This window comes from Amblyomma americanum, chromosome 6 (genome assembly GCF_052857255.1).
Source record: "Amblyomma americanum isolate KBUSLIRL-KWMA chromosome 6, ASM5285725v1, whole genome shotgun sequence".
Taxonomy (NCBI): domain Eukaryota; kingdom Metazoa; phylum Arthropoda; class Arachnida; order Ixodida; family Ixodidae; genus Amblyomma; species Amblyomma americanum.
In genome coordinates this window covers 55,946,193-55,973,464 of record NC_135502.1, presented here as the reverse complement: position 1 = coordinate 55,973,464, position 27,272 = coordinate 55,946,193, and the positions used below count along the sequence as shown (strand labels likewise).

The 27,272-nt window shown below is 46.2% G+C and overlaps 1 protein-coding gene across 4 annotated transcripts; it reads left to right on the top strand.

Annotated features, from left to right (window-relative positions):
- The first annotated feature begins 293 nt into the window (after positions 1-293).
- LOC144093501 (venom serine carboxypeptidase-like) lies at positions 294-19,868 on the top strand. 4 transcript variants are annotated; one of them, XM_077626947.1, is made up of 4 exons: positions 294-408; positions 11,587-11,890; positions 14,734-15,070; positions 17,227-19,868. In XM_077626947.1, the coding sequence occupies exons 2-4, from the start codon at positions 11,606-11,608 to the stop codon at positions 18,096-18,098; spliced, it is 1,494 nt and encodes a 497-aa protein (XP_077483073.1). In that variant the 5' UTR covers positions 294-408; positions 11,587-11,605; the 3' UTR covers positions 18,099-19,868. The 4 variants fall into 4 exon arrangements, with proteins under 4 accessions (XP_077483073.1, XP_077483074.1, XP_077483072.1 ...); XM_077626948.1 differs by lacking the exon at positions 294-408 and adding an exon at positions 6,220-6,254; XM_077626946.1 differs by lacking the exon at positions 294-408 and adding an exon at positions 11,157-11,522.
- Positions 19,869-27,272: the final 7,404 nt, after the last annotated feature.

Genomic DNA, 27,272 nt, shown 5'->3' with positions numbered 1-27,272 from the left:
GGGCAAGAGTTATCCTCTATGTTTTCGTATTAGCGTTTTTGCTAAATGTTACGTACCTTACTTCTTTAGCTCGTCCTGATTTGCATATGACGCTAGAACAACAGATTTGACATTGCAGCCTGCCATCTCACCGGATATGTGGACTGTTCAAGCTAGTGGAAAAACACAAAATCGCTGCGCTGTCGATCCAGCTGTATAAACAAGGCGGCATAAGAGTCAAACTGTTCAGAGAGTCGCACCTGTCCCAGCGCTGCGAAAATGCGCTATAAGGAGAATTCTGGAAATTTCTACGGATCAGTCGCAGCCATCTTTCGCCGTAAGGCAACAAACCAGTGCGTTTGCAGAACTTCATATGAACTATTTCTGCTGCTATGCCTAAAGGCCCCTCAGCGTGTCTGTCGTTATAAGGTGAGAGCATGCCATTTAAACCAATAGCAGATACAGTAGCTCGATTATAAGCGGGGCTGTTGCCAGCATTTCTGCAGCCTCGCTCGCAGTCAATCATGTTCACTCTTTTTCGCGCTGAGACGCACTTAAGAAAGGCTAGCAAGACTGTTATCCTCTGATTATTATTGGTTGGCTATAGATAGCCACCTTGGAGGTATACGTGCTGTCCGGTACATACAAAGGCTAGATGAGAAGTATGTTAACTACATTAGTCAATATTAGCATCGTTTTTGTTTAATTTGGTTCATGTTCCGAACCGACAGTGTGAGCCACATCATGGTTGAGGGCTCTGTATTAATTTCGCTGGCCAGAGGTTTGCCACTGCGCACAAAAGGTGTGAGCTGAAGGGTACTTCTGCATTTTTCATCCTCTTAAATGTCGCCGCTTAAGCAGGGTCAAACTCGCAGACAGCTTCGGTTGCCGAATGTCGTAACAACTGAGCCAGAGCAACATGTGGTTGCCCATTCCCGATACTCATGACTGCAGCTTGACCTCCACATCAAGAGCAAAAAGCCATCTCAAAGCTGCCATTGTTGACGCATACCTCAGGAAAAAGCAGTGAACCAGTACACGGGTATATGCGCCCTCTTTTATTTTTCCTTTATTTTGTGTATTTGTTGTTCGATCATGTCTTAGTTATTTGTTATTCCAGCAACGAAATGTTGTGACTACCACCCTTGCAACTTGTGTAAACAAGAATAAGTGCAGAAACAGTTTTATTACGAAAATATCTTAATTAAAATATAACGTTCAATCTTACAAGACGCGTCAATTTGAGCCATGGAACGTGAAAGCAACTAGAGCAACACGGTCTACAAATGAAACAAAATAGACACCTCGGGGCGCTGAGAACTTCACACGCTTGCCACGTTCAGCTTGAGAACAGCATGTTCAAGACACTACGCTACCTTTTCGAATTGTAGCACTTCTCCTCCTTATTTGGTTCTTTGCTTGTTTGTTCGAATTGGAAACTTGTGTTTGCGTTTGTTTCACAAGTCTAATCTAGCAGTTTACTCAATTGAACGTTCGTTCTTTCTCACGTAGTCTGCCTGGCATTATTCATAAACTTCACTGTGTGTGTGTTTTTTTTTTCTCTTATCACGAGGCTCTCACATCGGCTGCTTACATTTTTGAAAACGGCCAATGAGGGAGCCTGCGGCCCCGTCAAGGTTGTCAATCGGCAGCTTTTCTACAGGCTCCATGCATCATGTAATGCTGTAAATAAAGTTATATTGCACTGTAACTAGGAGTCGGAGTTATCTGTTTAAAACGAAAAATAAAACCCGACATGCATACAACAGAAAACAGGTCAGTATTATCGAGATGTGCGTCAGAGCTTGATGGCTACTGGGCAAGAGTTGCCGCCACAAGAGAAAGACATCCAAAGTGTGGAAGCCACGAGGGCGGTCACACAACAGGATCGTTGAATTAAGCAGTGCAGTTAAACGTTTTGAAACATTGCTCCGATAATTTAGTCACATGCCGGGCGCAAGCCGAGAGGCTGTACCACCTTGTCAGGTTCGCATACTAGCGTAGCACCTTTTGGTCAAAAACTGTCGTCACTTTATAAGAGCCGTTGTTTGATTTAGAAGAGTATCTCAGGGTATATAAGGACACTGAAAACGTTTCCAAACCGTGTAAGCCACTGTCGACGCGAAACCATGCACAAGCGTCTCCAGAAACAGTCATGCTCATAGTTATGGCTTCTGCGACGGTTCGGCGGCACTTTCATCGCTGCTGTCTTCGTCTTCGTGCGGACTACGTGGTCCTCAGTCATCTGGCTGCTGCTAGATTTCTGCTGCTGTAACTTTTTCTTTCTTTCGAGTATGGTTCTTTGTTCTTGTTAAGCGTTTGCTTCTTTCACAGTTCCGTGTGTGAATGAGTGGGTCAGTGTGCAGCAGGGAAGAAATACGAGTAAAATTGCATTTATCCCGTCCCCTGCCCCGCCATCCCCCAACAAATGCTTATTCCAACATGAAGGCGACTAGACAGAAAGGCCTGTTTCCACTTGTCTAAGCCAGGCGGCCGCATGCGTGTTGCTCTACCTGTGCTTTCGCTTCTTTTAACGCGATAGCATTAAAGTCCCCATTACCCAGAAAGTCCGGCGTCGGCGTTGTTGGCGTCTGCGTTGTGAGCGGAAAATCACGGGCATGGCTCTGACAGGTGGTCCCCAGAGAGCAAACTAGGAGGGCAGGTGGGCCAACTAGGTCACGTGGCCTTGCGGTGTCATCACAACCTGCCCACCGGATAGAGAGTAAACTGCCCACCGTGGCAGGCGGCAATTAATGATTGGTCGCTCAGGAAAAACAACCTGGGCCGCACAAGGCCCACCGCGGGGAGCATCTGCCATCGCAGGGTAGTGGTGCATCGCTTAACCGCTGCACCACTGCGCCGGCAGTGGCATGCGGACTCCCAAGGATCTACGAATGCAAAGAGAGTGACCTTCTGCATATATGGGAATTGACCCATTGTGCATGGTATCGCGTCATACCCTGAAGGCGAAGCTTGACTGTACCATCCAATTTCTTTTTAATTGATTCGATTTTTGCGCAACCAAGTTTTAGACATGAACGTCTACATATATTTTTGCCCCAACGTTCGATAACTTTACGTCTGCACAGCTACTTTTTCTTGCAGCGATAACGCTGATATCGCAACCGTTGTTTTGTACACCACCATTCCTGCGTTAATAATACAGGTAGAGTCTTGGTCAAAAGTCTTAAGGCCAAAGGCTTTTTGCTTCAACCGCATAACAGAGGCACTACGGCACTATTAAAGACCGAATGACCTTGAAATGCTAGCAGGAGGTTTCTTCTTGCGGTATAGAAGCTTCCTGCTTGACTTGTATTTTGAATGATCCGCTATACGGAGCATTCTACGAAGATTCATTTCGCTGCAGCTGAACGCTGTGGGCTTAAGACTTTTGACCAAGACTGTACATGTATCAACGCTCTTTCTATCATAAAAGGCAAAAACCCTTCAAAAACTGTGCCCTAAAATAAACAGAGAAAATGTCGGCCCAATATTCAAGAAATTAAAAAAGAAAAGTCAAACCCCTAAAGTAACGTACGACCATCAACGCTAGCACGGCGGGCCTGTCTTTGAAGTGAAGACCCTGCTCCAGCACAACAATACTGTTAGTGAGCAGAAACGTCATAAAGACGCACTGCATTTGTTCGGTTAATTATTACACGCGTCATAAATAATCTTAATATCGGAAATCATTGTTACACCTTGATTAAGGTCGCAAGCAAACACCAAATAAGCACAAAGCAAGCGTGCTTACAACTGAATTTTACTTTTCGGAATGCAGCCGGCCGTTGAAATCACAAAATTACGACCTAGAATTCTGCTCTACCGCTTCCCACAATCAACGCAGAGCACATTATGCCCTAAACTGCGCGTACTCTCAGAGAGGTTAATGTTCCGTAGTTTAAGTTTGCTGTACTTCCGTCGTTCTCTGATGACGTCATTCAGGGGCAGAATTTCATCCCAAAGCCATTAGACTACGCACTTTCCAGAGTTGAGTTCTCACCGCTCTGCGCGGGGTATGTTTTTGCAGGCTAGTTGGTGCCTAAGCATTCTGGGTTTTTTGCCCAAAAGACACGACACAAAAGAAACGACACAAAAGACGCGCTTGTCCTGTCTACCTCGTTTCTTTTGTGTCGTGTCTTTTGCGCAAAAAACCCAGAATGCGCGGGGTGTTTGGGGATTGCCATAAAATGTGTCACAGTGCGTTCCGCTAACGGGGCGACAATATAATTTATCAGCTGGGAATCCAAAAGTGCCCACCTAAGCCCAGCCTGGTGTTCTTTACACAGGTAGGGAGGCAGGAGAAGCAAGATAATTTTACAAGAATGATGATGATGATGACGACAGGATGATGAGGAAGGATTCCGAGGACTGAGAGAAGAAACGGTTACGTAAATGGAAGCAAAATATTAGCATATTTAAAACCAATCGTGCTCTGCCCCGTCATCGTGAGCTTAGGTACCAGCATGAAGGAATTTGCAGTACTCGCGTAGCAGATTTTAGGATGGGCCATATATGCTGCTAACCAATGCTCCCAAACTTGAATCTGCCTCGGTTAGGTTATATCGGTGTTTAGGGCGGCGTTCGTCCACTTTTCTGTTTTTACGTTAGCGACGCGAGAAGGAAGCTTAACGTGTTAAGCTTCCTTCTCGCGTCTGCTTGCGCTCGCATGAAGCCGCCGTTGTCGGTCGTTGTCGGTCGGTCTAAAACTTCTGTACGGCGATGTCGAACCCCTGTTGGGTCCAATATTTCAAATGCGCTTGATTGATCTTGGTTCATTAAGCCCCACTACTGCCGCCGAGCACGTGGACATATGGATGCGCACGTGACCATACCAGATCTGAAGGGTGGCATATGACCATGTTAATGAATTCTGTCCTTCTCTGCATTGCTTTCGTGCTCGTCATGACCCGTTCTTTCACACATTCACTACCAGCGCCCTTAAAATATCTCCACGTTTCATCAATGCGACGACATACTCCCCTCCGAGTGTCGCAGTCTATTTGACGCTATTCAGTATGGAAAGTCCTGTTCATGTGTACATACACCTGTTAGAAGCACTGTTCTCATTCTTGCGCTGATCACCGAATTGTCTCAGGCGCCGGTCGAGTAATTAATCTGCTGGGTTTGCGACGTCGTCGGTGCGAGTCCACCTCGGCCTCTACGGAATCTTTTTCCGTGTATACGACTACTTTTCAGACAGTTGTTCGCGTTCTTTTCAGCGTCAGCTTCGATCACCGCCATTTCGGGCGGATGTTGGACAGGCTTTGGCGGGAATGGAGGCTAAAAGCCTTTCATGCTAAAGGTTGCAGTTGAGTCCGTCATAAAATTGTATCGGCATATGTGTGTTCGCTTTTACAGGCGCACTTCTGCGCAAGGGGTGTGTGTGCCTGGTGTCATTTACCGGGGTAATAGACCCACAGCTGCATCGGATGCAATTTTTTAAACGAATGGTTTAGGCAGCGCAGCCTTCAATAATATTGAGTAGTATTTGGTATCAAGTTTTTTTCTGCACATGGTGGCTCTGAGGACTCCAAGTGATCGAAATGTAACAGCCGTGAACAGTAATTCCCTTAGGGATGCTTTCCCATCATGGACATTAATCCAATCCCAAGACAAAAGTGTTCTTCAGCGCCATGTCGTTCCGCTCATGCCGTGCGAGGCTAGAGGCTATCAATTCTAGCTGAATTTTTCTGCAATGTGCTTACCATAATTTTCGATGTGCCACAGGCACGTCGGATATCGTACTACGATTTTCGAAGTGCAACCTACAAATCACACGTGTATTGGTTGCTAAAAAATGGAGTGCGACCGACGTGGAAGGGCACAGCTGGTGAGAAAAATAACAGCATGAATAGGCGTTCTAAAGCGTTGCTTGGCGCGAAGACAAATATCCGGTGCGAAACCTCTATAGCTTACAAAACAAAGGAAATAAAAAGCATGGCTCTTACGTCACGCTTGTGCTACGTGCCTCTGTGGTCTTCGTCGAGCAATGTGAAACAAAAAAAGACAGCAAAAGCTTACTAGAAAAACACTACTGACGTCCAGGGCCACATGTTCCTCTGCTTTGGGCGGAAGACACACAAGAAAAAAATTAATGACTCATTTTAGCAGGCGCGCAAACAACACTGCACAGGTGCACGTGGTGCATTATCTATTTCCTCTAGTACATTAACGGTGAGAATAAATACTGTCGGTGCACTATCGACGCATTAGTGAACCAATCACTAGCAAGCCAACGCTGCTCTGACTGAAACGGATTCCTGATCGATCAGGTACGTAACCATTATCAAATTGTTCTCGTATTTAGGACTGCGCGTTCTTTTCTCTGAAAAAAAAACATGACTGTGCGGGAAAGTATATCGCTACAGAAAGGTTTTAGTAGAATTGGGTAGACTTTGCCGTATGCCCGACCGCTGAAGCAGCGCTGCAGGCGCATAACCAATTTTGAGCGTGGCCGGTGGGCGGTTTCGGAAACGTTTAAGAGTTTTGCGGCATTAACTGTGTGCCGCAGTTTCTAAGCGATATACCACATCGCAGTAAGCGCCGGCGATTTATGTCGCATTCCGCGTTCCCATGCCGTCCAAAGAGAGGGTGACCCCTGTAGAATGAACCTTAAAGGAGTATGGACAGCAAATATTAAGAGCGTTAGCTATTATTCATCATGTTTCTCGATTTCTTGGAGTCTGCTTCCACCTCCCTTCGGCGTTCAATTTTTAAGTCCGAGGAATTCAAGATGGTGACCCCCATAGTAAATCGGTGTAGCAGCCCAATTGGTGATTGATTGGTTACGTCATTGATATATCCAATTTTTGATTGATTAGTGACGTCATTCATATATCCAATTTGTGATTTATTGATGACGTCACTTATAAATGCAAGATGTCAAATTCGTATTTCCATTGGTGTACCTCACTTTAATCTCATTCATATCAATTCTATAGTAAACCCAACAGCTAACACTCGTTAATTCAACGTCTTCCAGACGGTGGCGGCATCTCTTTTTGGTTGAGTATTTTTAAAGCGTGAGCTTTACTTGCCCCATTGAGCGAAAACCCATGTGTGCGTGTGTGTGCATGTGTGTGTGCGTGTGTGTGTGTTGGGGGGGGGGGGGGGTATGGGGGTTTAACTTCCCAAAGCCACTCAGGCTACGAGGGCGCCGTATAGTGGGCGGCTCCGGAGTAATTTAGAGCACCTGGGGGATCCGTAACCTGCATTGACATCGCACAGCACACGGGCGCCTTTTACGTTTCGCCTCCATCGAAACGCGGCCGCAGCGGCCGGGTTCGAACCCGGGTACTCTGTCTCAGTAGACGATCGCCTTAACCACAGAGCCACCGCCCATGATGCCACTTTCATAAACGCGCCCCATGCTTGTGCCTCCCTCGCGTATCGGCGCCGCCACCCGCGGTTGTCAGGACATGGCATGTTTGGCATGCCCTGGTGGGGTTTATAGGGGCTACCTCCGCTTTGAGAAAGAAATTCTGCGGTTGTTGTGTGACTCATGGGCGATGCATGGTCACCCTGTGACACTACCGGACTGGATGCGTAAGCAGCAAGAAGGTTGACAATCGGCGGCGCCGCACAAAACCGGCCTTGGCTGTGATTGGTCGCTTGTTTTCCCTCCTCCTCCTGTTTTCGTCGCAATCGACGCCCCAACAAAATTAAACCAAATAAAATGTTGAGGAACAGGGCGGCTGGGCAGCTGTAATTTGACGTCCTATCCTATTCTTCCACTGTACTTACTTGTTATCGTCCATCGCACAGATTGCAGATGCCAGTGATAGAAGCTAGTGCGTGCCATCTCTTGAGTGAATAAAGAACTGAAGAAGTTTCCGGTGCCGATTGCGGCGCCATAACACACTGCCTAGCGAGAAGCGCAAGCAGTTTTGGGTAGTACACATTACTTTTCCGCTCCACCTTCAGGCGCTTATTGGCGTGAGCCTCCGCGCTCTGTCGAAGGGGCACGTGCCGTGCGTCAGCTATCTGAGCTATACGCCGAGAGAAGCTAGGCAATGAATGCTGTCAGCCTAACGCGGGTACTTAATCGCGCAGAATGTCTTCTCGCGTTTTCAGCGGCCCAAGCGGCTCACAAAAGCAGTTTTTAGTCACCGAATGGAACAATTGCGGTGCCACCTTGGCAGCGCAGGTTCCCGTAACTATCGAGGACAGGGGTGTCCAGGACGCGCCGGCTTTCCTTTCCCCCTTTTCTTTTCGTGCGCTAGTACTGTGTGGGTCACTAGAGAAAAAGCCATTATGTGTCGTGGTGAAGCCTGGTGGTGTCCTCACGACTGAGTAATAATAATAATTGGTTTTTTGGGGGGGAAAGGAAATGGCGCAGTATCTGTCTCATATACCGTTGGACACCTGAACCGCGCCGTAAGGGAAGGGATAAACGAGGGAGTGAAAGAAGAAAGGAAGAAGAGGTGCCGTAGTGGAGGGCTCCGGAATAATTTCGACCACCTGTGGATCTTTAACGTGCACTGACATCGCACAGCACACGGGCGCCTTAGCGTTTTTCCTCCATAAAAACGCAGCCGCCGCGGTCGGGTTCGAACCCGGGTACTCCGGATCAGTAGCCGAGAGCCTAACCACTTAGCCAACGCGGCGTGTGCGTTAATGAGGAAAACCGGTTTCGCGGTAGCTGAAGACCCCGCCGCGGTGGCTCAGTGGTTAGGGCGCTCGACTACTGATCCGGAGTTCCCGGGTTCGAACCCGACCGCGGCGGCTGCGTTTTTATGGAGGAAAAACGCTAAGGCGCCCGTGTGCTGTGCGATGTCAGTGCACGTTAAAGATCCCCAGGTGGTCGAAATTATTCCGGAGCCCTCCACTACGGTACCTCTTGCTTCCTTTCTGCTTTCACTCCCTTCTTTATCCCTTTCCTTACGGCGCGGTTCAGGTGTCCAAGGATATATGAGACAGATACAGCGCCATTTCCTTTCCCCCAAAAACCAATTATTATTATTATTATTAGCTGAAGACACGTGGAAAGGATGAAACACGCGCACGCCAATTGCGGCCAAATGTAATAGAGGGTAGTGCGCCGGATGCAGCCAAACGGAAAGGGTTGTTGTTTATGGTTTTACGGGGGTTTAACGTCCCAAAGCGACTCAGGCTATGAGGCACGCCGTAGTGGAGGGCTGTGGATAATTTAGACCTCTTGGGATCTTTAACGTGCAATGACATCGCACAGTACATGGGCCTCTGGAATTTCGCCTCCATCGAAATTCGACCGCCGCCTTCGGGATCGAACCCGCTTCTTACGGGCCAGCAGCCGAGCGTCATAACCAATGAGCCACCGCGGGAGCGTCTAATGGAAAGGAGGCGAACTCCATGGTTTCGCGGCCACAGCTGCAGCCAAGTGGAAAGGCAGAAACAGCATAGCGCCAGCTGCAGCTTCAATGTTCTGTAAAACAGTCATAAGTAACCTATTTTAAGGGTGCACACATATTTTGCCCGCGCATCCACGGAGCATTTAGTTTGACGAAAAAAATCAGCGGTTAATTTTTTCTCGTGCTCCTTGCAATGTGGCAGAAATTTTTTCCTTGCTTTTTCCCGACTGCCAGAATGGCCGCCAATACTGGCAGCGTAGTTTGTGACATCACAAGCTATATCGGAAAGTAGACGTAGATCACAAGTGGCTGCAGGAAATGTAGAAAACATTGGCCACTTAGTTGATGAGTTCAGGGCCACCTGCGGTACCCGCCGATGATGTTTGCTGCGGGGCGCATAAGGAGCTTCCCGAAATGGTATGCAATACCACTCATAACTGGAACACGCTTCTCAAGGGGACTTTAAATTGCCAGATACCGCACCAACGTGCAGTCAGGACGGACCGAAATACGAACATGCACATTTCGCACTTTTCTAATTTGCAGCGAGGTGTTCCGTTATAGTCGGTTTGTGAATATGTTCTTCGGCGGGCTTTTCACCGAGAAACATGAATCAGGTTAGTTGTATACAGGTAAATAATTTGTTTTCTTCACAGGCGCTGTTCGCGCTTCATTCCGGCCTGACTATTATCGGCAAAAAAAGTAACTGCCCCCCCGCCCCTTTCCAAGTTCCGAACAGTTCCGCAGTGCATGCGCCGCTCTCGACCCCAGGCATCGCATGGTGGCTCCCGCATGTGAGTACGACATGGTTCAGAACTTGGATAGGGGGGGGGGGGGGGGGGTTACTTATATCCCCGAATCCCCGATAGTACGTTAGTAATGAAGAGGAGTTATTTGTAGTCTAACCAAATTAGGATGTTTGCGTAGCCTTGTTCCGTAGCCTGCTCAGTTTCGTTGTTTTATGCACTCGAGCGTGCGTTTCAACTGCGTGAGTTATACCTGTTAAACGGCAGTTAGATATACGTTGAGATATAAATTTGAACTCGAAGTGAGATATTAAATTGCTGAAGGTCAGCAAGACCAAAATAACTTTCTACACGTCCCCCTGAAAGCAGCCTTGTGGTCGTATTAACATGCAGACTTGCTTCTTAGAGCCTAATGAATTCTTCTTCTTGCACAGTACTACTGTCTTGTCTAGGTTTTAAAAAGAACACTACTTGCAGTCAGCTGCCACCTTACAGCAGGAAATTTCTGCAACTAGGACACTCGAGATTTATGTCTTGCGATCTCCGTATAGCGGTTCTAAACCATTTAGGACAGTGCGAAACCTGGCAATGGCAGCTGTTGCTGGTAATAAACGCCAACTGAACAAATGTCTCCCCTTTAGCATTGCCAGCGGCCATTTCTTGCAGGTGCAACATTTTTCAGTAGTATCGCGATCCTGAAAGCATGTGTTTGAATCTGTACGTTAATTGAAATATCGTGTTTCTTAGCCTAAAACCGGCTCAACAAAGAAACTTTGAAACAGCTAAAAGTTAGTTGTTGAGGTTATGCGCAAAATGCAACGCTGTCGCTGGCTACTGCCCCTGAGGTCTTAGCGCACACATAATATACAAGACCTCATAAATAGAAGTTTCGAAATAGGCATATGTGATAAATAAATAAAATGAAAGAAGCACGACGCAGAATATGTTGACCACTGGACATATCAGGACTGATTCCGGTAAAAAATTAAGAACACAGCACCTCTGACAAGAATGCGTTCCCAGCTGGTCGCATAGGCTCAGCTTTCAGTAAACTGTAAAAATAAGTGACTCGTTATTTTCAGGTACAAAAATTCCTCCGGCTCAATTATGTCGAGCGATACAGTAATGAGGGTGGCGGCTGCGTGAAAGCGTTCCTGTTTGAATTGCAGCTGTTGCTAAAATCTACCTCTCGCACATGCCACGCTTTCGTTTCCATGACCCGTCGTACTGCGTGGGTGAGCATCAAACTCCCGCCTTCCAAATGATCTATTTTCAAGCACAGCTGAGACTCTGCATTGAGACGTGCTCCACATACGGAGGCACTAATACGACATATAGTTCTGTGCCCTACGTTTTGCCTTATCTCTGTAGTATCCAGACAATTCTAGGCGGAGGGTTGCCCCACGAGCGGTGGCATTAGCACAATAGATTAAGGTTGCGCGCACTGCGAATCTCTATCTGTGAGGTATGCACAATGTCCGGCGCGCAGGGCTCCATCGTGACGGGAATGACTTTTTTTTTTTTTGCAGGCAAAACGAAAGAGCTACGATGAAGGCGCTCTTTGGATACGCTCTGCCCAGCCTGCTGCTTTCACAACTGTGTCGAACTGCTCTGACCGCCGATGGGGGCAGCTGCGGCGCTGGAGACGAGCCAAGTGGTGCGCTCTACCTGACGCCCCTCATTGAAGCTGGCCGCTTGGGCGAAGCGCGAAACCTCAGCAGGACGGGTCACATTGGCGGAAGTACGCTGCAGCAGGTGGACAGCTACTCGGGATACATCACCGTCAACAAAACGTTCGACAGCAACCTCTTCTTCTGGTTTTTTCCCGCACTGGTGAGCACAGTCCCGCATGCCGAAAGAACGAGTGTGACTCAGAGAGTAATCGAAGGGATCACCCAAACGCAAGCGATATGTTCCACAAATTGAGAGACGAGTTCGCAGAAACGTTAGGCATCATGACAGAGTACAGGCTCCGTCGAGTTATTTTCCCTTACAAGTCACGTCAGCAACTGTCCTAATAACAACAAACACGCAGAGGGCGCGCGTAATCGACAGCAGGTGACTAAAGGGAATCTTCGCCGATGCTGGCGATGACACGAAGCTTGACGGTATGTGGTACGACGGTCGTGCGTGAGAGTCATCATCGTGCCGGGCACATGCCAGTTTCGTTGTGGATGTCAAAGAAGCGAAGCATTATCACAAAAATCACAATCATGAAGGTCATCCTCACGAATCGGCGAACGTCGGGACCGTTGGCTGAATACAAAGACAGGATGAACGGCATGGCAATGGTGCTCCGGGAAGGCATAAAACAGAGGCAGTGTGGTGGCAGCTGAGTTCCACCTGCGCAAAACGTGGCACGTCAGCGATGATAGGGGCTTCACCTCGGCTGAACACGGACCTTCTTTGGTGGCTTGGAGGCTTGCGATCGAGCTTCAGGGGCCGGTCTTCATCGCAGCGATGTTCTGTAGCGCGGTCGCAAAGCTGGAGGTTGCAGTTTACAGGAGCGCAAATTAGATGCGCGTAGCTTGCGATGATGATCACGATTGCGATGAACACGTCCGCGAACGAAGATTTGAAAACTTTAAAAGTGTTGTGTTCTCTATTCATTTATTTCGTTCTCATTGCTTTTGTATGCTTAATTTTTCTTGCAGAAACATTTTCGAGTCAAGTATTACGCCGCTCCATTTATTGTGTCCACTGACATAGCTGACAGCATATTCACCTTCGAATTCATAGGCTGAGAAAAAAAGAAGAAAACCGTGGGTGAAACATCCGCGCCATCTGTCATGTTGGAATAAAATAGAATGCGATTCCGAAGCATTGGTGAGAGGATGATTGCGTGGAGTAGTAGACGATTGAACTCCTTAAGTGTAAGGCGCCTACTACATCCAGAAAACACCGTGCAAAGAATTATGCGAATTTTCCCTTCAAGCCCAGCCTGAGAACGAGAATGGCGTAGACGAAGACGAAGTCGTAGACATTATCGAGTATAAATCCAGGAATAATGAATGAGCGTGGGAATAGCGCAAATACTTTTCGTCGAGAGAGTCCAGTAAAGTGCATAGCGGGTTTTCTTGTTACTAACAAGCACGTATTTGCAGATACCGCAGCCAGATTCTTTGTGAGATCCGGCTACATTAACAGAACACGCCGAAATAATGATGGCAAAGGGAGTTGTGAAAATAAGACATTGGTTTTAACAACGCTGAGGATCATTGTTTCCACAAAGACAAAAGAGAATTCCCTAGTGAAAAAAGCTGTATGATGCAATACCCTCATACAGGCTTTGTCGTATACAAATGGCGGACAGTTTGTATGATATTCAGTGACATTTGCACGACAAATGTACGATTTTGGAAAACTGTAGGACATTTGTATGATACTTGTAGAGTAATTGCGTGACATTTGTATGAGAAGCCTATATGAGGTTATTGCATCATGAAACTTTTTTAACCAAGGGATGCTTGAAAACGATTGAGGAATAGCTTATTTGGCGCCAGCTCTTCATGGCATCACGCACATCTCGCAAGCTGCTTTCCATCCACTTTTAGCTTTTCATATATTCCTGCTTGAATCGCCCCAGCCCGACTGGAAGCCCTTTAGTGATAGTTGAGTCTCGCAAGCCTCCTTTTCGATCAGTGGAGACCTGCAGCTATTGTTTTCACTTGACAGGACAGGATGCCGGCCACCCCCTTAACCAGGCGCTGGCTGAGCTAAATGTGGTGGACATTCATGCGAAAATTCGTAAGCGTATAAATTGCCTTCCTGCCTATGAATATTCGATATCCGGCATCCCGTATTGTCTCTGGCTGTTATCCACAGGTTTATCATCACTGCATTGAATATGTCCAAGAGCAGCAGCGGCAAAATGCCATTTTATAAATATGCAATACGAGAAAGCCAACTCAATGGGCATTCAAATCCGTAATTTTGACGTTCCATATTTCAAGCAACGTTGCCGGTTGAGATAATTGCAAAACAGGGCTCGCATTCGGTATTGACGTTCATGAATTTTAGCAATATAATCTTGCCTCCTAAAATCTGGAATGAAAATTTTATTGGTTAATTTTAGTTAAATAATTGCCTAAATATTCAGCTACGTCACGTACATACTGTCAGCCTTGCTGTATAATCCACCTGAACAAATTAAGCCGACGTATCTCTTAGAGCTTTTTTAAATAAAAAAGTGCAAACTTTGAAAAAATCACCCGGTATATATTTGTCCACTGGCTTGAGCCTAAGTGCGCCTAAATCCTTGCAACCAGCGTATTCATAGAGCCAACTATCTTGTTGTCCGCCACACTGCGAACTTGCGGAAACAGGTGTTGAAGTGAGAGCCGAAATTCTTGATTTATCATGTCAATCTGAAGCTTATTTCTTTCTTCTTGTGCAGGGAAGGACAGCATTTACCGACGCCAATAGATTAGAGTATGCTTCTGCGCTGTTGAAAAGAACAGTGCGTGAGGACATTGAATTTGCCTTTCAGTGTCTGTCTCTTGCAGTAGTATACCCTTAAGTTTAGATAACGAAAAAGAGCTGCTTTTTCCGCTGGAATTCTAGTGGAATTTCGAGTCTTCAAAGTAAAACGGTCGCCTAGCATACGGAACATGAACGAGAGCTGTATTTTTAGTGTAGCTACACATCTTTTCGGCGCCATCTTGCTGCACACGCAGGAGCGGGAGAGCGAAGCGCCTGTGCTGGTGTGGCTGCAGGGAGGTCCGGGTGCCTCTTCTCTATTGGGCGCCTTCGCCGAAAACGGTCCGTACGCCCTCACCAACACCGACCCGCCCGTGGCTGTTCGACGCCCCTCGAATTGGGTCCAGCGTTTCTCGATGATCTACGTCGACGAGCCGGTGGGCACCGGCTTCAGCTTCACACGTTCCGACTTGGGTTACGTTCGCAACCTGACCGAGTTGGGCCGGGACATGGTCGAGTTCCTACAACAGTTCTTCACACTCTTCGCTGACTACGCCGAGAGGGACTTTTACGTGGCAGGGGAATCATTCGGCGGTGAGTATACTGCTGACTTGGCTCAAATAGCGCGTGGCATTTGCTGTACGGAAGACATACAGGGATGTTCTGAAATTTGTGTGATCTCTTGAGACGACAAAGTGCTACTGTTATGCAATGCGGGAGCTGTTTGCAAAACCAGCGAGCTACTGCTTACACTGATCGGCTTAATATGCAATTTAAATGATGTGCAAGTATTCTGAACATTTTATGAGATTAGTTTGGTCACTTGGTCGGCAGGCTTTGAGGTCAATTTCTTAAACCCAGAGTTTCGAATAGCCTGGCGGAAATTTTTTCGTTATGTGAAACAAGTTTCGCCACGATAGAAGAGTTAGATAGTGCCCAGTCACTACACAAAATGGCAACTTTCTTCAAACTGAACGGAGTACAGATCTATCTGGCAGCCTTTTTAAGCGTACTTAGCTTCCTACTCTCCAATACTCTCGTGTATTTCTTGTCCCACATCGCGCGTATCGTCGGCCTTTCATCGTACTCGCGACGCAAAACCAGTATTGGTATTTAAAAATTGTATTCCGTGCCAAGGAACCATGGATCCGCCGCAATTCTGCGGGTGAGGTCTTGTGGCAGCAGAAAAAAATAGCTCAAAGTGTATGCTACTAGGAACGAAACATATCAGCGCTTCCCGACGATTCGATTCCGTCCACAAGTAAAGGTTTCTGCGCGGTGGCCACAGGCGCTGCCTGGCTGGGTTTCGGCCCATAGGGAACTCTCCGAAGGCGCGAGAACGCTTTCATAGCAACTGGAGTGAACTGAAACCAATGCAGTGAAAACGCAACCAAACTGCATTCGAACTGAAACACCATTCTAGGGTCTTTCCCCACCGTGATGTATAAAAGCGCTGTTCCTTATTTGGGACTAGTAAATAATTTTACCTATTTTCCAAAGTGAGCCACGATAGAAGAGTTAGATAGTGCCCAGTCACTACACAAAATGGCAACTTTCTTCAAACTTAACGGAGTACAGAACTATCTGGCAGCCTTTTTAAGCGTACTTAGCTTCCTACGCTCCAATACTCTCGTGTATTCCTTGTCCCACATTGCGCGTATTGTCGGCCTTTCGTTGTACTCGCGACGCAAAAGCAGTAATGGTATTAAAAAATTGTATTCCGTGGCTGGGTTTGGTTTGGGTCCACAGTGAACTCTCCGAAGGCGCGAGAACGCCTTCATAGCAACTGGAGTGAATTGAAACCAATGCAGTGAAAACGCAACCAAACTGCATTCGAACTGAAACATCATTCTAGAGTCTTTCCCCACCGTGATGTATAAAAGCGCTGTTCCTTATTTGGGACTAGTAAATAATTTTACCTATTTTCCAAAGTGAGCCGAGACCTCTGCAAGAGAAACACCTTTTCGACCACCATAAACATACAATTATTGCATAATTTATCATCGAGCGAACATTGCTCTTGGTGTGTAAAAAAACCTCACAGGATGGTTACGACTGTGTAACGCGATATTCAGCGATATCTAGTGTAGTGGTCAAGTGATGCACCCCTGCACTCATTGGCGGCTGTTCTAAACAGAGCCACCCGTAAGGTTATGCGACCCAGGTTGACCGTGATATAAGGTGGGAGCGTTAATGACCGGTTGGTGTGTTAATGACATCCACCCGATAGCGCACCCACAAGTTACGCCGACGGCGTCGACAACGACGCGCAAGTCAGGGACGGGCACCTAACAGCTATCGCTGTAAAATAGCGGAAGCGGCTACACGTCCAGGTCTACTGAGATTGGAACCCAAGTACAGGTCCATGCACACAACCTCATCTTAAGTAGGAAATAGTTGCGGCGAAAGAAGAGGTCAAAAATACGCGAGCGTCACCGCTAAGTAATGACGGGCCTCAGCGCTCGCAGTGTGTCTACACTCTTTTAGCGTTTTTTTATCTTTGCAAAAGAAATAGCTAGAACTCATGGCGGCATTTTGTCAATTCAGCTTTATAGCGTGTTATATTTTTTTCACTAAATGAGATTGAAACTGCAGAGCTACAAAGGTGGATAATCGGTTGTCGTGAACATCAGATGCTAAACAAACTTGCTTCTTTTTTTCTTGTCTTCTTCCCGCAGAAAACCGTACATTACTATTGAGAGCGTAGCTTTTCTTTTCTAACACTACGCTCATTTCGGCGCCCTCCGCAGGGAAGTTCGTGCCGGCCACAGCTTTCGCCATACACGAAGCGTATGGTTCGCTGCGAGTCAAGATCAACCTCAAAGGCATCGCGTTCGGCAACGGAGTAACCGACCCACCCAACATGATCGACTACGGAGACCACTTTTTCCAGCTGGGCCTTGTAGACGAGAAGCAGGCCGCCCACTTCAACCAACAGAGAGACGTTGTACTCAGCCTCATTGATGATGACCGCTACACCGAGGCATTCTTCGTCATCAACGAGCTCATCTTCAAAATGCCCAACAAATTTTATAACCCTACTTCGACGTACTACAACAACGTTACCGGCTACGAAAGTTACTACAACGTGCTCCTGATAGAGGACCCTCCGGAAACCAACACCCTGTACGAGGATTTCGTACAGCAAGCACAGGTTCGCCGAGCCCTCCACGTGGGCGGAAACTGCTTCAACGGCCGGGAAGAGGTCGTGACCCATATGATAGACGACATACTTAAATCGGCCAAGCCCTACATGTCAGTGCTGATGGAGAACTACAAGGTACTCGTATACACCGGACATCTGGACCTCGTGGTGCCGTACCCAGCCACGGCGAAGTTCCTCTCTAAAATCTCTTGGTCCGGAGCAGAGGCCCTCGCTGCGGCGCCACGCAAAATTTGGCGGCCGCCGTTTGGGCCGGGGTCCAACGACTCAGAGTCTAAGCGCATCGTGTACGGCTATACGCGGCGTGTGGAAAAGTTCAGGGAGGTCACGATACGCAACGCGGGACACTTCGCGCCGTTCGACCAGCCTGAAGTGAGCCTGGACATGATGACGAGATTTATCTTCGACTTGCCTTTCACCGACGACGAAGCAACGTCCTCGGAACCGAATATGTCATAAACGGCACTGAGCGTAGTATTTTGGACGGTAACGTTACCGAGTCTGATTTGCATTTAAAGATAGGTAGATTTAGGCTTTGCAAGAAGCCAAATCGAGTCTGAGCTACATGCGCGCCATCTGATGTTGCGAGTGGCCCTTTCGGTTACGTAAAGCGCCAAGCTCATTTGAAACGCATTCGTGTGTAGACATTTCAGTCAAGCTAACGGCACTGCACACGAGATGGTAAAATAGTACGTAATCAGCCTTTCTCGTGCGTTTGTGGCCGCCTGTACGAACCTAGATGAAAAAAAAAACTTTTATTGAAAATTAGAGTTGGTGTTGCAGCTCGAATGCGTATTGTTTTTGTCAGCGTAAAAAAAACAATGAAGCATAATATGTCCAACTAGTCACCTCGAGCGCACTTGCACATTCAACGCAGAAACTGAAGCCAAGGAGGGCGAGTCGGAAAGCTCAACATTGAACCCAATGACCGCACTCCGTTTCACTGCCTTGCGGCGCGGATACCTTGACGCTTTATTGGGCCACTCACGCCAATCTTGTCGCACAGTATTCTGCAAATGATACCCATCAGTTGCGTAAGTCACTTCTTGAGCTGCTAGAACGACGGAAAAAGTGTTAAGCACAAGAGGCACAAAACTTCATCGGTGGCCCTGTTAAACGAACAGAAAGTTCCTTTAACACCAAAAGTGACATTAACATGACATCGTCCTTTCCCTCGTGCGCGTTTTGGAGCTGTTTTCAACTTTATTGACGCTTAATGTAGCGCCATCTAATAACAACTAAACAAAGCACATTGACTGGCGATAGAAAGAACCTTTTCTACATAAAAAGACGTGTTAGAGAGGGCGTCAACTACAGTAGAATGTAGCGAACAGATTTTGAAAGAAATGTATAACGCCCGCTGACCTGCTAGTTGCTTAAGTAAATAGTTTTCTCTGATGAGGCGACAGAAGCAGCGCACTGTGGCGCCACCGAATAACAGTTTTTTTAAAGCACTGAAGCTGGCTCATGCACTGGGATTTCTTTTTCTTTTTTGCACTGAAAGGCGGTTTGTAGAGTGCGTAAACCACAAAGGCTGCTGTCCTGATATGTGGAACTGCGACAGGTGGCGTCGTAAAGAAGATGTTGGGTTGGCCTAAAAAACGGAATAGACACAGCATCACAGCAAAACCAAATACGGCTAAGTTACGAAAAAATAGAAGGAGAAAGAATTTAGGGAGAGAACGGCACATAAAAATGTGTTTCGTGTCAGAGAATGCAAGAAAAAGCAAAACAAAAAATGTATAACGAGAACGGTCACTGAAATATGATAGCAGAAGGTTCACACCTGAAGGCAAAAGCAGATAAAAATACAAACTGAAAAATGAGAGAATCGAGAAAAAGGCGATATGAAATTCGGGGAAGACATGTGTAGCACGTTTTTCTTTGTCGTATTCACTTTACTCTGACACTGGCCAGGTGCAATACTTCGTTAATGGAGTACATCTGCGGCGGAATAATCCTGAGTGATTCTTAGTTTTCTTTGGAAATGCTTTATCCCTGTTAGCTGTAATGTTTTGAAGTTGTTGTTTTCGGGATGCCTCTCTCCATTTCCTCTCTTGCAGAGTTGAAGCCTGATTGTAAAATTGATAGGTTAAGTTCGTCGAAGTTTTGAGCACGTTGATCAAAACGTTCTGCTTGTGTCAGCCTGATTGCCTGATTTTCGAATTGGTAGCTTACGTTCATCGAAGTTACGACCACGTTGATTAAAATGTTCTTCTTGCGTTTGCTGTCAAAAATATTTTCCTGGGTAAAAACTTGTTTCCTCGAATCCTAGTTTACCCACAGTCTCCAACACGTTGTCAACACGTGTCCACCAAACTGTCCACCACGTGTCGCAGAGCTTCCAGCACGTGGTCTCCGGACGTGGCAAGTACCTTGAACTATACCTGTACATTTAATCTGTTTCAAATGCAATTACAGAGAAAAAAACAAGGCAAGCTTTCTTCGATAGAGCAGGCACTACTAAACCACTTAGCTTCTAGAACCGATACAGGCGTTAAGCTAGCGGATAAAGGTGGTAGCATACTCACCCTTACATCAAAAAATACAAAACAGAGGCCTGTAGGTAACTCAAGAACCCGTTCCACTCATATTTTTAGACTTCTCGAAAACATTTGACCGCGTATCACACGCTAAACTTCTTGCAGAACTTGAACTAACTTTGGGAACTGGCCCTATTCTATACTGTATCAAAGACTATCTTAGTAATCGCACGCATTTTGTTAAAATTAACGAGAAATCTGCGACAGCTAATGCTATATCAGAAGTACCCCAAGGAAGTGTCCTAGCCTCAGTATTATTCTTAATTTTTATAAACGACCTATCAGCTTGTGCTTCACATATTATTATAACTTTTGCATATGACTGCGTTATTTATCAGGAAATCAACTGCCTTTGATGACCACAAAGCTGTAAATAACGCCTTAACAACAGTGTCGCAATGGTGCCAGGACTGGCAGATAGTAAAAAAGTGATAGTGGTTTAGCATTCATAAGCTCAAGATATTGTGCGAAAGCAGTTTTTTGCACGTGTACGCCACATACAGGTACCTGAAAGCATAGTTGAGGTGTCCACTGACCCAGGGTGCCAGCCATGCGCGTCTTCAAATTTTTACCTCGTCAATGCCAATTTCAAATGGAAATTAAAATTTATTTCGTACCAAAAGAATGTTGCGAGGAGGCCAGGTAAAAATGCTGTAAGAAAAGCTTGACGAGCCCTGACCTCCTTGCACACAGAGCAGCACAACAGCGTGCGACGAAGGTGGTACACATATCGACACATATGTAGGCTAAGCTTCATTACGCCAGAGATAAAACAAAAAGGAACACAGAGCAAGCGAAAATACAAAGACAGACTACATTATCATACAAACATGACACGCAGTTTCTTTTTTGAGAATGTTAATATGTCATTGTTCGTTTCCATGAAGTTTTTATTTGAAATCGTTGATAATGAACATTTATATAATGTACGCCGGCGGCCTATCTCCAGTGCTGCGTTTCCGATCAATGCTGCCAACGCCAACGCGTATTGCTCTAATGCAGTGTTTCTGCCCTAACGTCGTCCACACCAAAGCATGCAGCGCACATCTCTCTGTTACCACCGCCACATAGATCAAAGCGTGATTATTACTTTGATAGTAGTATCAGTTGATGAAGAAGACGATGTGCAATGCATAGCGCGAGAGTGTGTTGGAGGTGGTCAACAACAACAACAACAATAACACGAGGCGTGTTCGGCTACGGCGATTGCGTGCAGTGCGCTCGAGCAGTGAGCAGCGAAGCTGATCTGTTCGCAGTGCCGCGGGTTCAAATCTCAGTCGCTGGTATTTATTTGATTCACTTTTATATCTTTCTTTCACTTGGCACAAACGCACAAACATCGCCAGATCTTGCTCGGAGTTTACCCTTCGGAATAATACTTTCGCACTCACATCAATTTATGTAAGTCTGTACTTTTGTGTATAACCAGGAAAAACACCCTCAGTACATCCTCGACATCATTCCTCTTTCGTCTCTCCATGAGCACAAGTACTACTTGGTATCCCACTACCGTCTGACTTCAGATAAGATTATCAAATTAACAATACCACGTCAGCCGCAATATAACTGCTATTCTTCATGAACAGGCTCCTTAAACAAGCACCATCTGAAACAAAGCTACTTGCCTATTAGACACTTATCAGACCGATTATACAGTACGCCGATACCGCTTGGTTTCCTTTCACTAAAACGTTCCTTACAAAACGTGAAGGGGTACATAGAAAGGCATTAAAGTGCATATATAATAAACACTCCACTTTAGAAAATTACTCAAACGCGCCGAACTCCTAACCCCCTGGAAAACAGAGCCAATCTTGCAAGACTTAAAATCATGTATCAGCTAATACACAGTCAATTAAAACTGCCCATTGCAAAAACATATTGACGTTCCCGAATAGATTAACCCTCTATAATCTCCACACACCATAAACAAATTTCCGTTCCATACTGACATTTCAAATACTTATTCTTTCCACGGGCGACACGCTAATGGAACAGACTAAACGCAGGTATCAGTAACAGCTCACCCTTACATACGTTTTATGCTTTTATTGTAGATCAACTATATGCATTACAGTAAGTATTCTTCTCATTTTTCTTATTCTCTCTTGTTCCACTATGTTGTTTTACTCTCTTGTTTGTGCCTTGATTGAAATTTCTGCAATGATTGTAGTGGATTTGCTTTTATTTTGTATGTTTCGCTACCTTGATTTTGGTTGGAATGTTACATAGTACCTCAATAGTGACCCCGTAACTGATTCCTGTAATTGATTCTGTAACTGTAACTATTTTCGTCATTTGCTCTTTGTTCTATATTTGTTCAACTTGTATAAAATCGTTATCAGCTTATGTAACATACCAGATCCCTTCAGTTGTTGTGGAGCTTGTATGCTCACCTTGTGTGTATTAATGTACCTTTCGTAGCCCTTCCTGTTATAATCTCTGCTACAATCACAATATCAACTAAAAAAGGCAATTCTGCAAGAGATAGCAAATACAGAAGGGCATTCCTAATCCACAAATTTAAAACATTATAATCAACAGCGACAATTGTCTCCAAAGAAAACGTAGAATCTCTCGGGAATATTCCATCGCTGGCGTGGTCTTTTGACAATGCCTTGCACCTGGCTACGTAATTAAAAGGAAAAGAAACACGACAAGAGAAAAATGCATTACACCTGGCTTCTCAGACATTATATCACCTCTGCCTTACCTGCTTCTATCTTCAGGTATGTACTTTCTGCTATCGCTTTTCAGCAGTGACCCTTCCCCTCCGCACTCCCCCCCCCCCCCCCTCCCAACACGCTCACACACACTTTTACCTTTTCGTTTTTCTGGTATTCACTGACAGGAAACACGATTTATTGTGCCGTTCGTTACCTCTTCTCTTCGCTTTATTTTTCTCTTTCTGCCCTCCCAGTATTTGGCCTTGCTGTGCTGCTGTTTTTTTATCTCATATTTTTCAGGTCAACGCGAATTACAATTTACCATGCCACCAGTTGCAGCTGCTCATGCGTTGACAAGAGCCTTTTCAAGTTCACGTCCGCCGTCCTATCCCCTCCTCGGCCTCACCCTGTTCACTTGCTCTTCCTCCTTGAAGAGAAGGCCCTATTTGACCCCTGTCAATAACAACGCATTGCAAAAGACGAAGACAAGTCCTCTTGCCGAAACGTCAGCTAGCAGACTGAGGCTACCCTCCCGACCCTTGTTTAGTTTGTTTTGTGTTGTGAAGAATTCCTTCTATCTCTCTTCTTTCTATCGGAAAAGCATGGGCAGGAAAACAACGCAATAAATAATTTGGGTCATAAAAATGCTCAACGTTGCTCGAGATACAGACGGTAACACTATACCATTAAAGCGTTTTCATGTCATGTTTTGGAGTTTTCAGTAGATTCCCGTAACGGTCCTGTAGCCACTGCATACAGATATTTGCAACCATACATTTAGTTAAGCGTGCCTGGCGGCTAGATGGAGGCAACTGCGCTACTTAGTAAACGAAAACTCAAGTACTTAACCTCACAAGGAGCCATCGTCGATAGCCGCCCTAGTGGGCACTTGACCAGAAGCTTCGAAATCTATCCATGCAGTTGGCGTCTCCCTCCGATTTGTACGCAGCGCAAGTTTAAACTCACGGCTGCGATCTCGAGCAATGGTTACATGCCTCTTCCGTCCACACCGTCACCAATCATACCTCTCTTCCCCTCTCCTCCTTCTCCTCCTCCTTCGGGTCACAGACTCATAACTCAAGTTGACCTCTCTGTCCCCCTCTCTCCTTTATGGCAGCCGGTCCTGACAGCCGGTCATACGTTGCACAGTCCTAACCCTTTCTAAAAAAATCCGTAAATTATAGCTTGCACTCTGTCGGCGAAGGAAAATGTTCCAGACCGAAAACGAATACACCGTTACTTACTGTAAATGTGCCGAGTAACATCGTGTGACGTTTCTATTCGGCGCGACTGACGAAGCTCCCTGTCCCAGCGGCCGCAGTGTTAACCAAGGTATGTGCGGAATGGTAACATAACTTCCATAGAAGCCCGTGCCTCTAAAACACGGCGGCTTATTGGGACCTATCAGGGGCCCCTGGTAGATGGACGGCTAAACATTTTTGCTGAAACCATCGGGAAAAAAAAGTGATGCCACGAACACATGCAGTATTTGGTGCTGATCATGGAATATAATTTCCGGTTAGCTACCAAGTTCGCAACCCGAGGCGTGCTTCCGTAGACTTTCGCCTTTCAACGGACGCCACCTTAATGCTCTCTCAGCTGTATCAGCTTGTCCAGAATAAGTGCAGGCACGGCCGCACCGACACCATTTGCGAATGGATCCAACCGCATCCAGCCTTAGCTGGGTATAAGGCATGATGTTGGGTAGTCGAATCGTAGATTCAGCAGAAGTAGAACTCCGCGAAGAATGCAGGACGAGAAGAGGCACAAAGATGCACACACAAATCGCATGTGTGTGCGTCTTTTTGCCTCCTCTCGTCCTGTCTTCTTCACGGAGTTTTATAATTGCTGATTATCTGGGACGCCTTTGAGCGGGAAACCGCGACAGAAAACAAACTCGAGCCGGAATGGAGCGCACAAAGAAAAAAAGCTGCCAAGTGGCAGTGACACTGAAGCAACTAGAACGCATGAGTAAATCTTCGCAGTAAACATATTTTATCACACGCGAGTTGAATTTATACATTAATTCAGCAAGTCGAAGTTTAAAGATGGCACGAAATGCAAGTCGCATTGAAACATGCTAAAACAAAACATTATACTTATAAGCCGTGTGCCTTGGTTAATAACAAAGTAATTTAATGAATCATTTGCTATTTATAAGAAGTGGCAAGATTTGTTGCGTTATAATTTTACAATGTGGATGTTTAGCCTCCCATGTTCAGTCGCACTTCACTTCGCGCAGTCTTCAGGCTTATATCTGATTCGCATTCGAGTCTCTCTACCAGCAACAGCGGTGGGACCGAATGAAACTGAAAGCGGATCCGGTTTGCTTCCTTAGCACCAGATGGAGCTAGGCAACACGCAATGGGAAGTTAAAGGCCAAGTGACATAGAGTAGCTGGATACTGAAAACTATGCTGAGGAACGGAAGGTGGCGACAGATCTGTATCGAAAGGAGGAAGCACGGAATCGGGAAGAGAACACTTCACGGTGACTCAAAAGGCAGTGCTGTGCTTACTGAAGACACAGCACGCTAAGAACTCAGTGTTATAAGAGCAAGTGTTCCCAGCCCCATGGCTCACCTCATGCAAGTGCAACTGGTTAAGCGAAACCGTCGAACACGCTTTTTACAAAATTTTGCCCTGTCCCTCCACAAGCAAATGCTACCTGTGCTAGAATTTCTACAGGCTTGATCTCCTGAGATAATTGAGAGCGCGTGAGCTTGAGCATTTGCGCGGTAAATTACTAAATGGCTGCTCAGGATTATGGGCGTCAAAAATCGCGAAAACAAGACAAATGATTGATTACATATCATTCTGACTTTAGGCTATCTTGAACAAAATTGGGTGGATCTTCGGTAGTTCGATGCCCTGAACTACCGACGTTCAGAAAAGAAAACAAGTTTTGGAAAAAAAAAGAACGCGAGCTTACTGGAACCAGCCTTAAGCAGTTTTAAAGACGCTGCTCATTATCCGTTACCCACTGAGCTACCCAAGTACTTCAAAGCAACGCCTACTTTCGGCAGTTTGGCAGCATGTTGTTTTACTGTAACGAAAGCTCCATGAGCTGCGCTTACGACTTCGTGTCGGACAATCGGTAGCAAAACCACGGCGCCCATAGCGGTCACCATCGAGGGAAGAGAGGTGGGTGGAGCTCTTATCGAGACAGCTACCACTCTTTTCTTGTATTCCTCGTAACCGTCGACAGCATCGTAAAGCTAAGCGTGCCCCAAACCTAATGCCTCGGCAACCGTTACCAAAGTACTCCCCGCAAGAGTTCCCACGAGAGTACCAAGGCGGTTCCGAAGCACATTCTACAACAGTTAGCAAAGCGGGTCCAAAAAAGTTCCTTCAGCTATCCTTGAAAAGCGCGCCACATAGCGCGTCGCAGGTCCCTAATATTTTCCCTAAGATTCACCTTCTCTCTGAGGAGATATTTCGATCACCTGATGCATCACTCGAATTTTAGGCGGACTGTATGTGAAGCTCCAGTGGGGCGCGAAGTGTTTTAATTCGTTTGGCAGCAAGAGGTGACTCCTGCTTACTGATGAAGGTCGGAACTAGGAAGGCTCCACAAGGCCAGTACTATATATGTGGTTTGGTTTTATTTGACTTTATAGAGTTTAACGACCCCAGGTTTCTCAGATTATGAGAGGCACAGAATTGAAGGCCTCCGGATAATTTCGACCACCTGGAGTCATTTCACCGACATTGCACAGCACACGGACCTTTAACGTTTCGCCTCCATCGAAATGCGACCACCGCGGCCTGGATCGAACACGCATATTTCGGGTCAGCAGCCGAGCGCCATAACCCCTGAGCCACGACGGCGGCTTACTATGTGTTGTGTGCGTGACGCGAGGCACCCTAGTGGCACATACCCAACCATTCCGGACAAGAGCATTTTAGAACTGGAAAAAGTTTATGGGCGCAATTTTTCATATATTCTAAGCTTTCACTATAACAATCGATATATCCGCAGATGTCCAGTCAGCAGGCTTGCATTTTTTTTGCTATTTTGTCAAAAGTTTTCTCTATAGGTTTACTATAGCAGCCTTAACTACTCGATGCAAGCGATGTAAACACTATAAAAGAATATTTTGTCACATATCAGAAGAATGGACCATTACCTTCACTAATTTTATACAATTATCTTACAGTTATTGAATTTTCAAAACTTTTTATACACTATTGTTGGATATGGCGCGGAAAGCGCACGCGATAATTGAGCTTTCCTTCAACTTCGCTCGATGAGTGTCGCCGGATATGCACATCGGAGAGAGAAAGATACAGCTTTATTTTGCGTCGCACACACCGCTCTAGTGGGAAGAGACTACACATCGCAGGCCTCCACGTTTCAAGGCCTGCAACACTGCAAACAAAACTAGGGAACATCCAGCGTTGATTTTCTAGGAGTATGTGTATG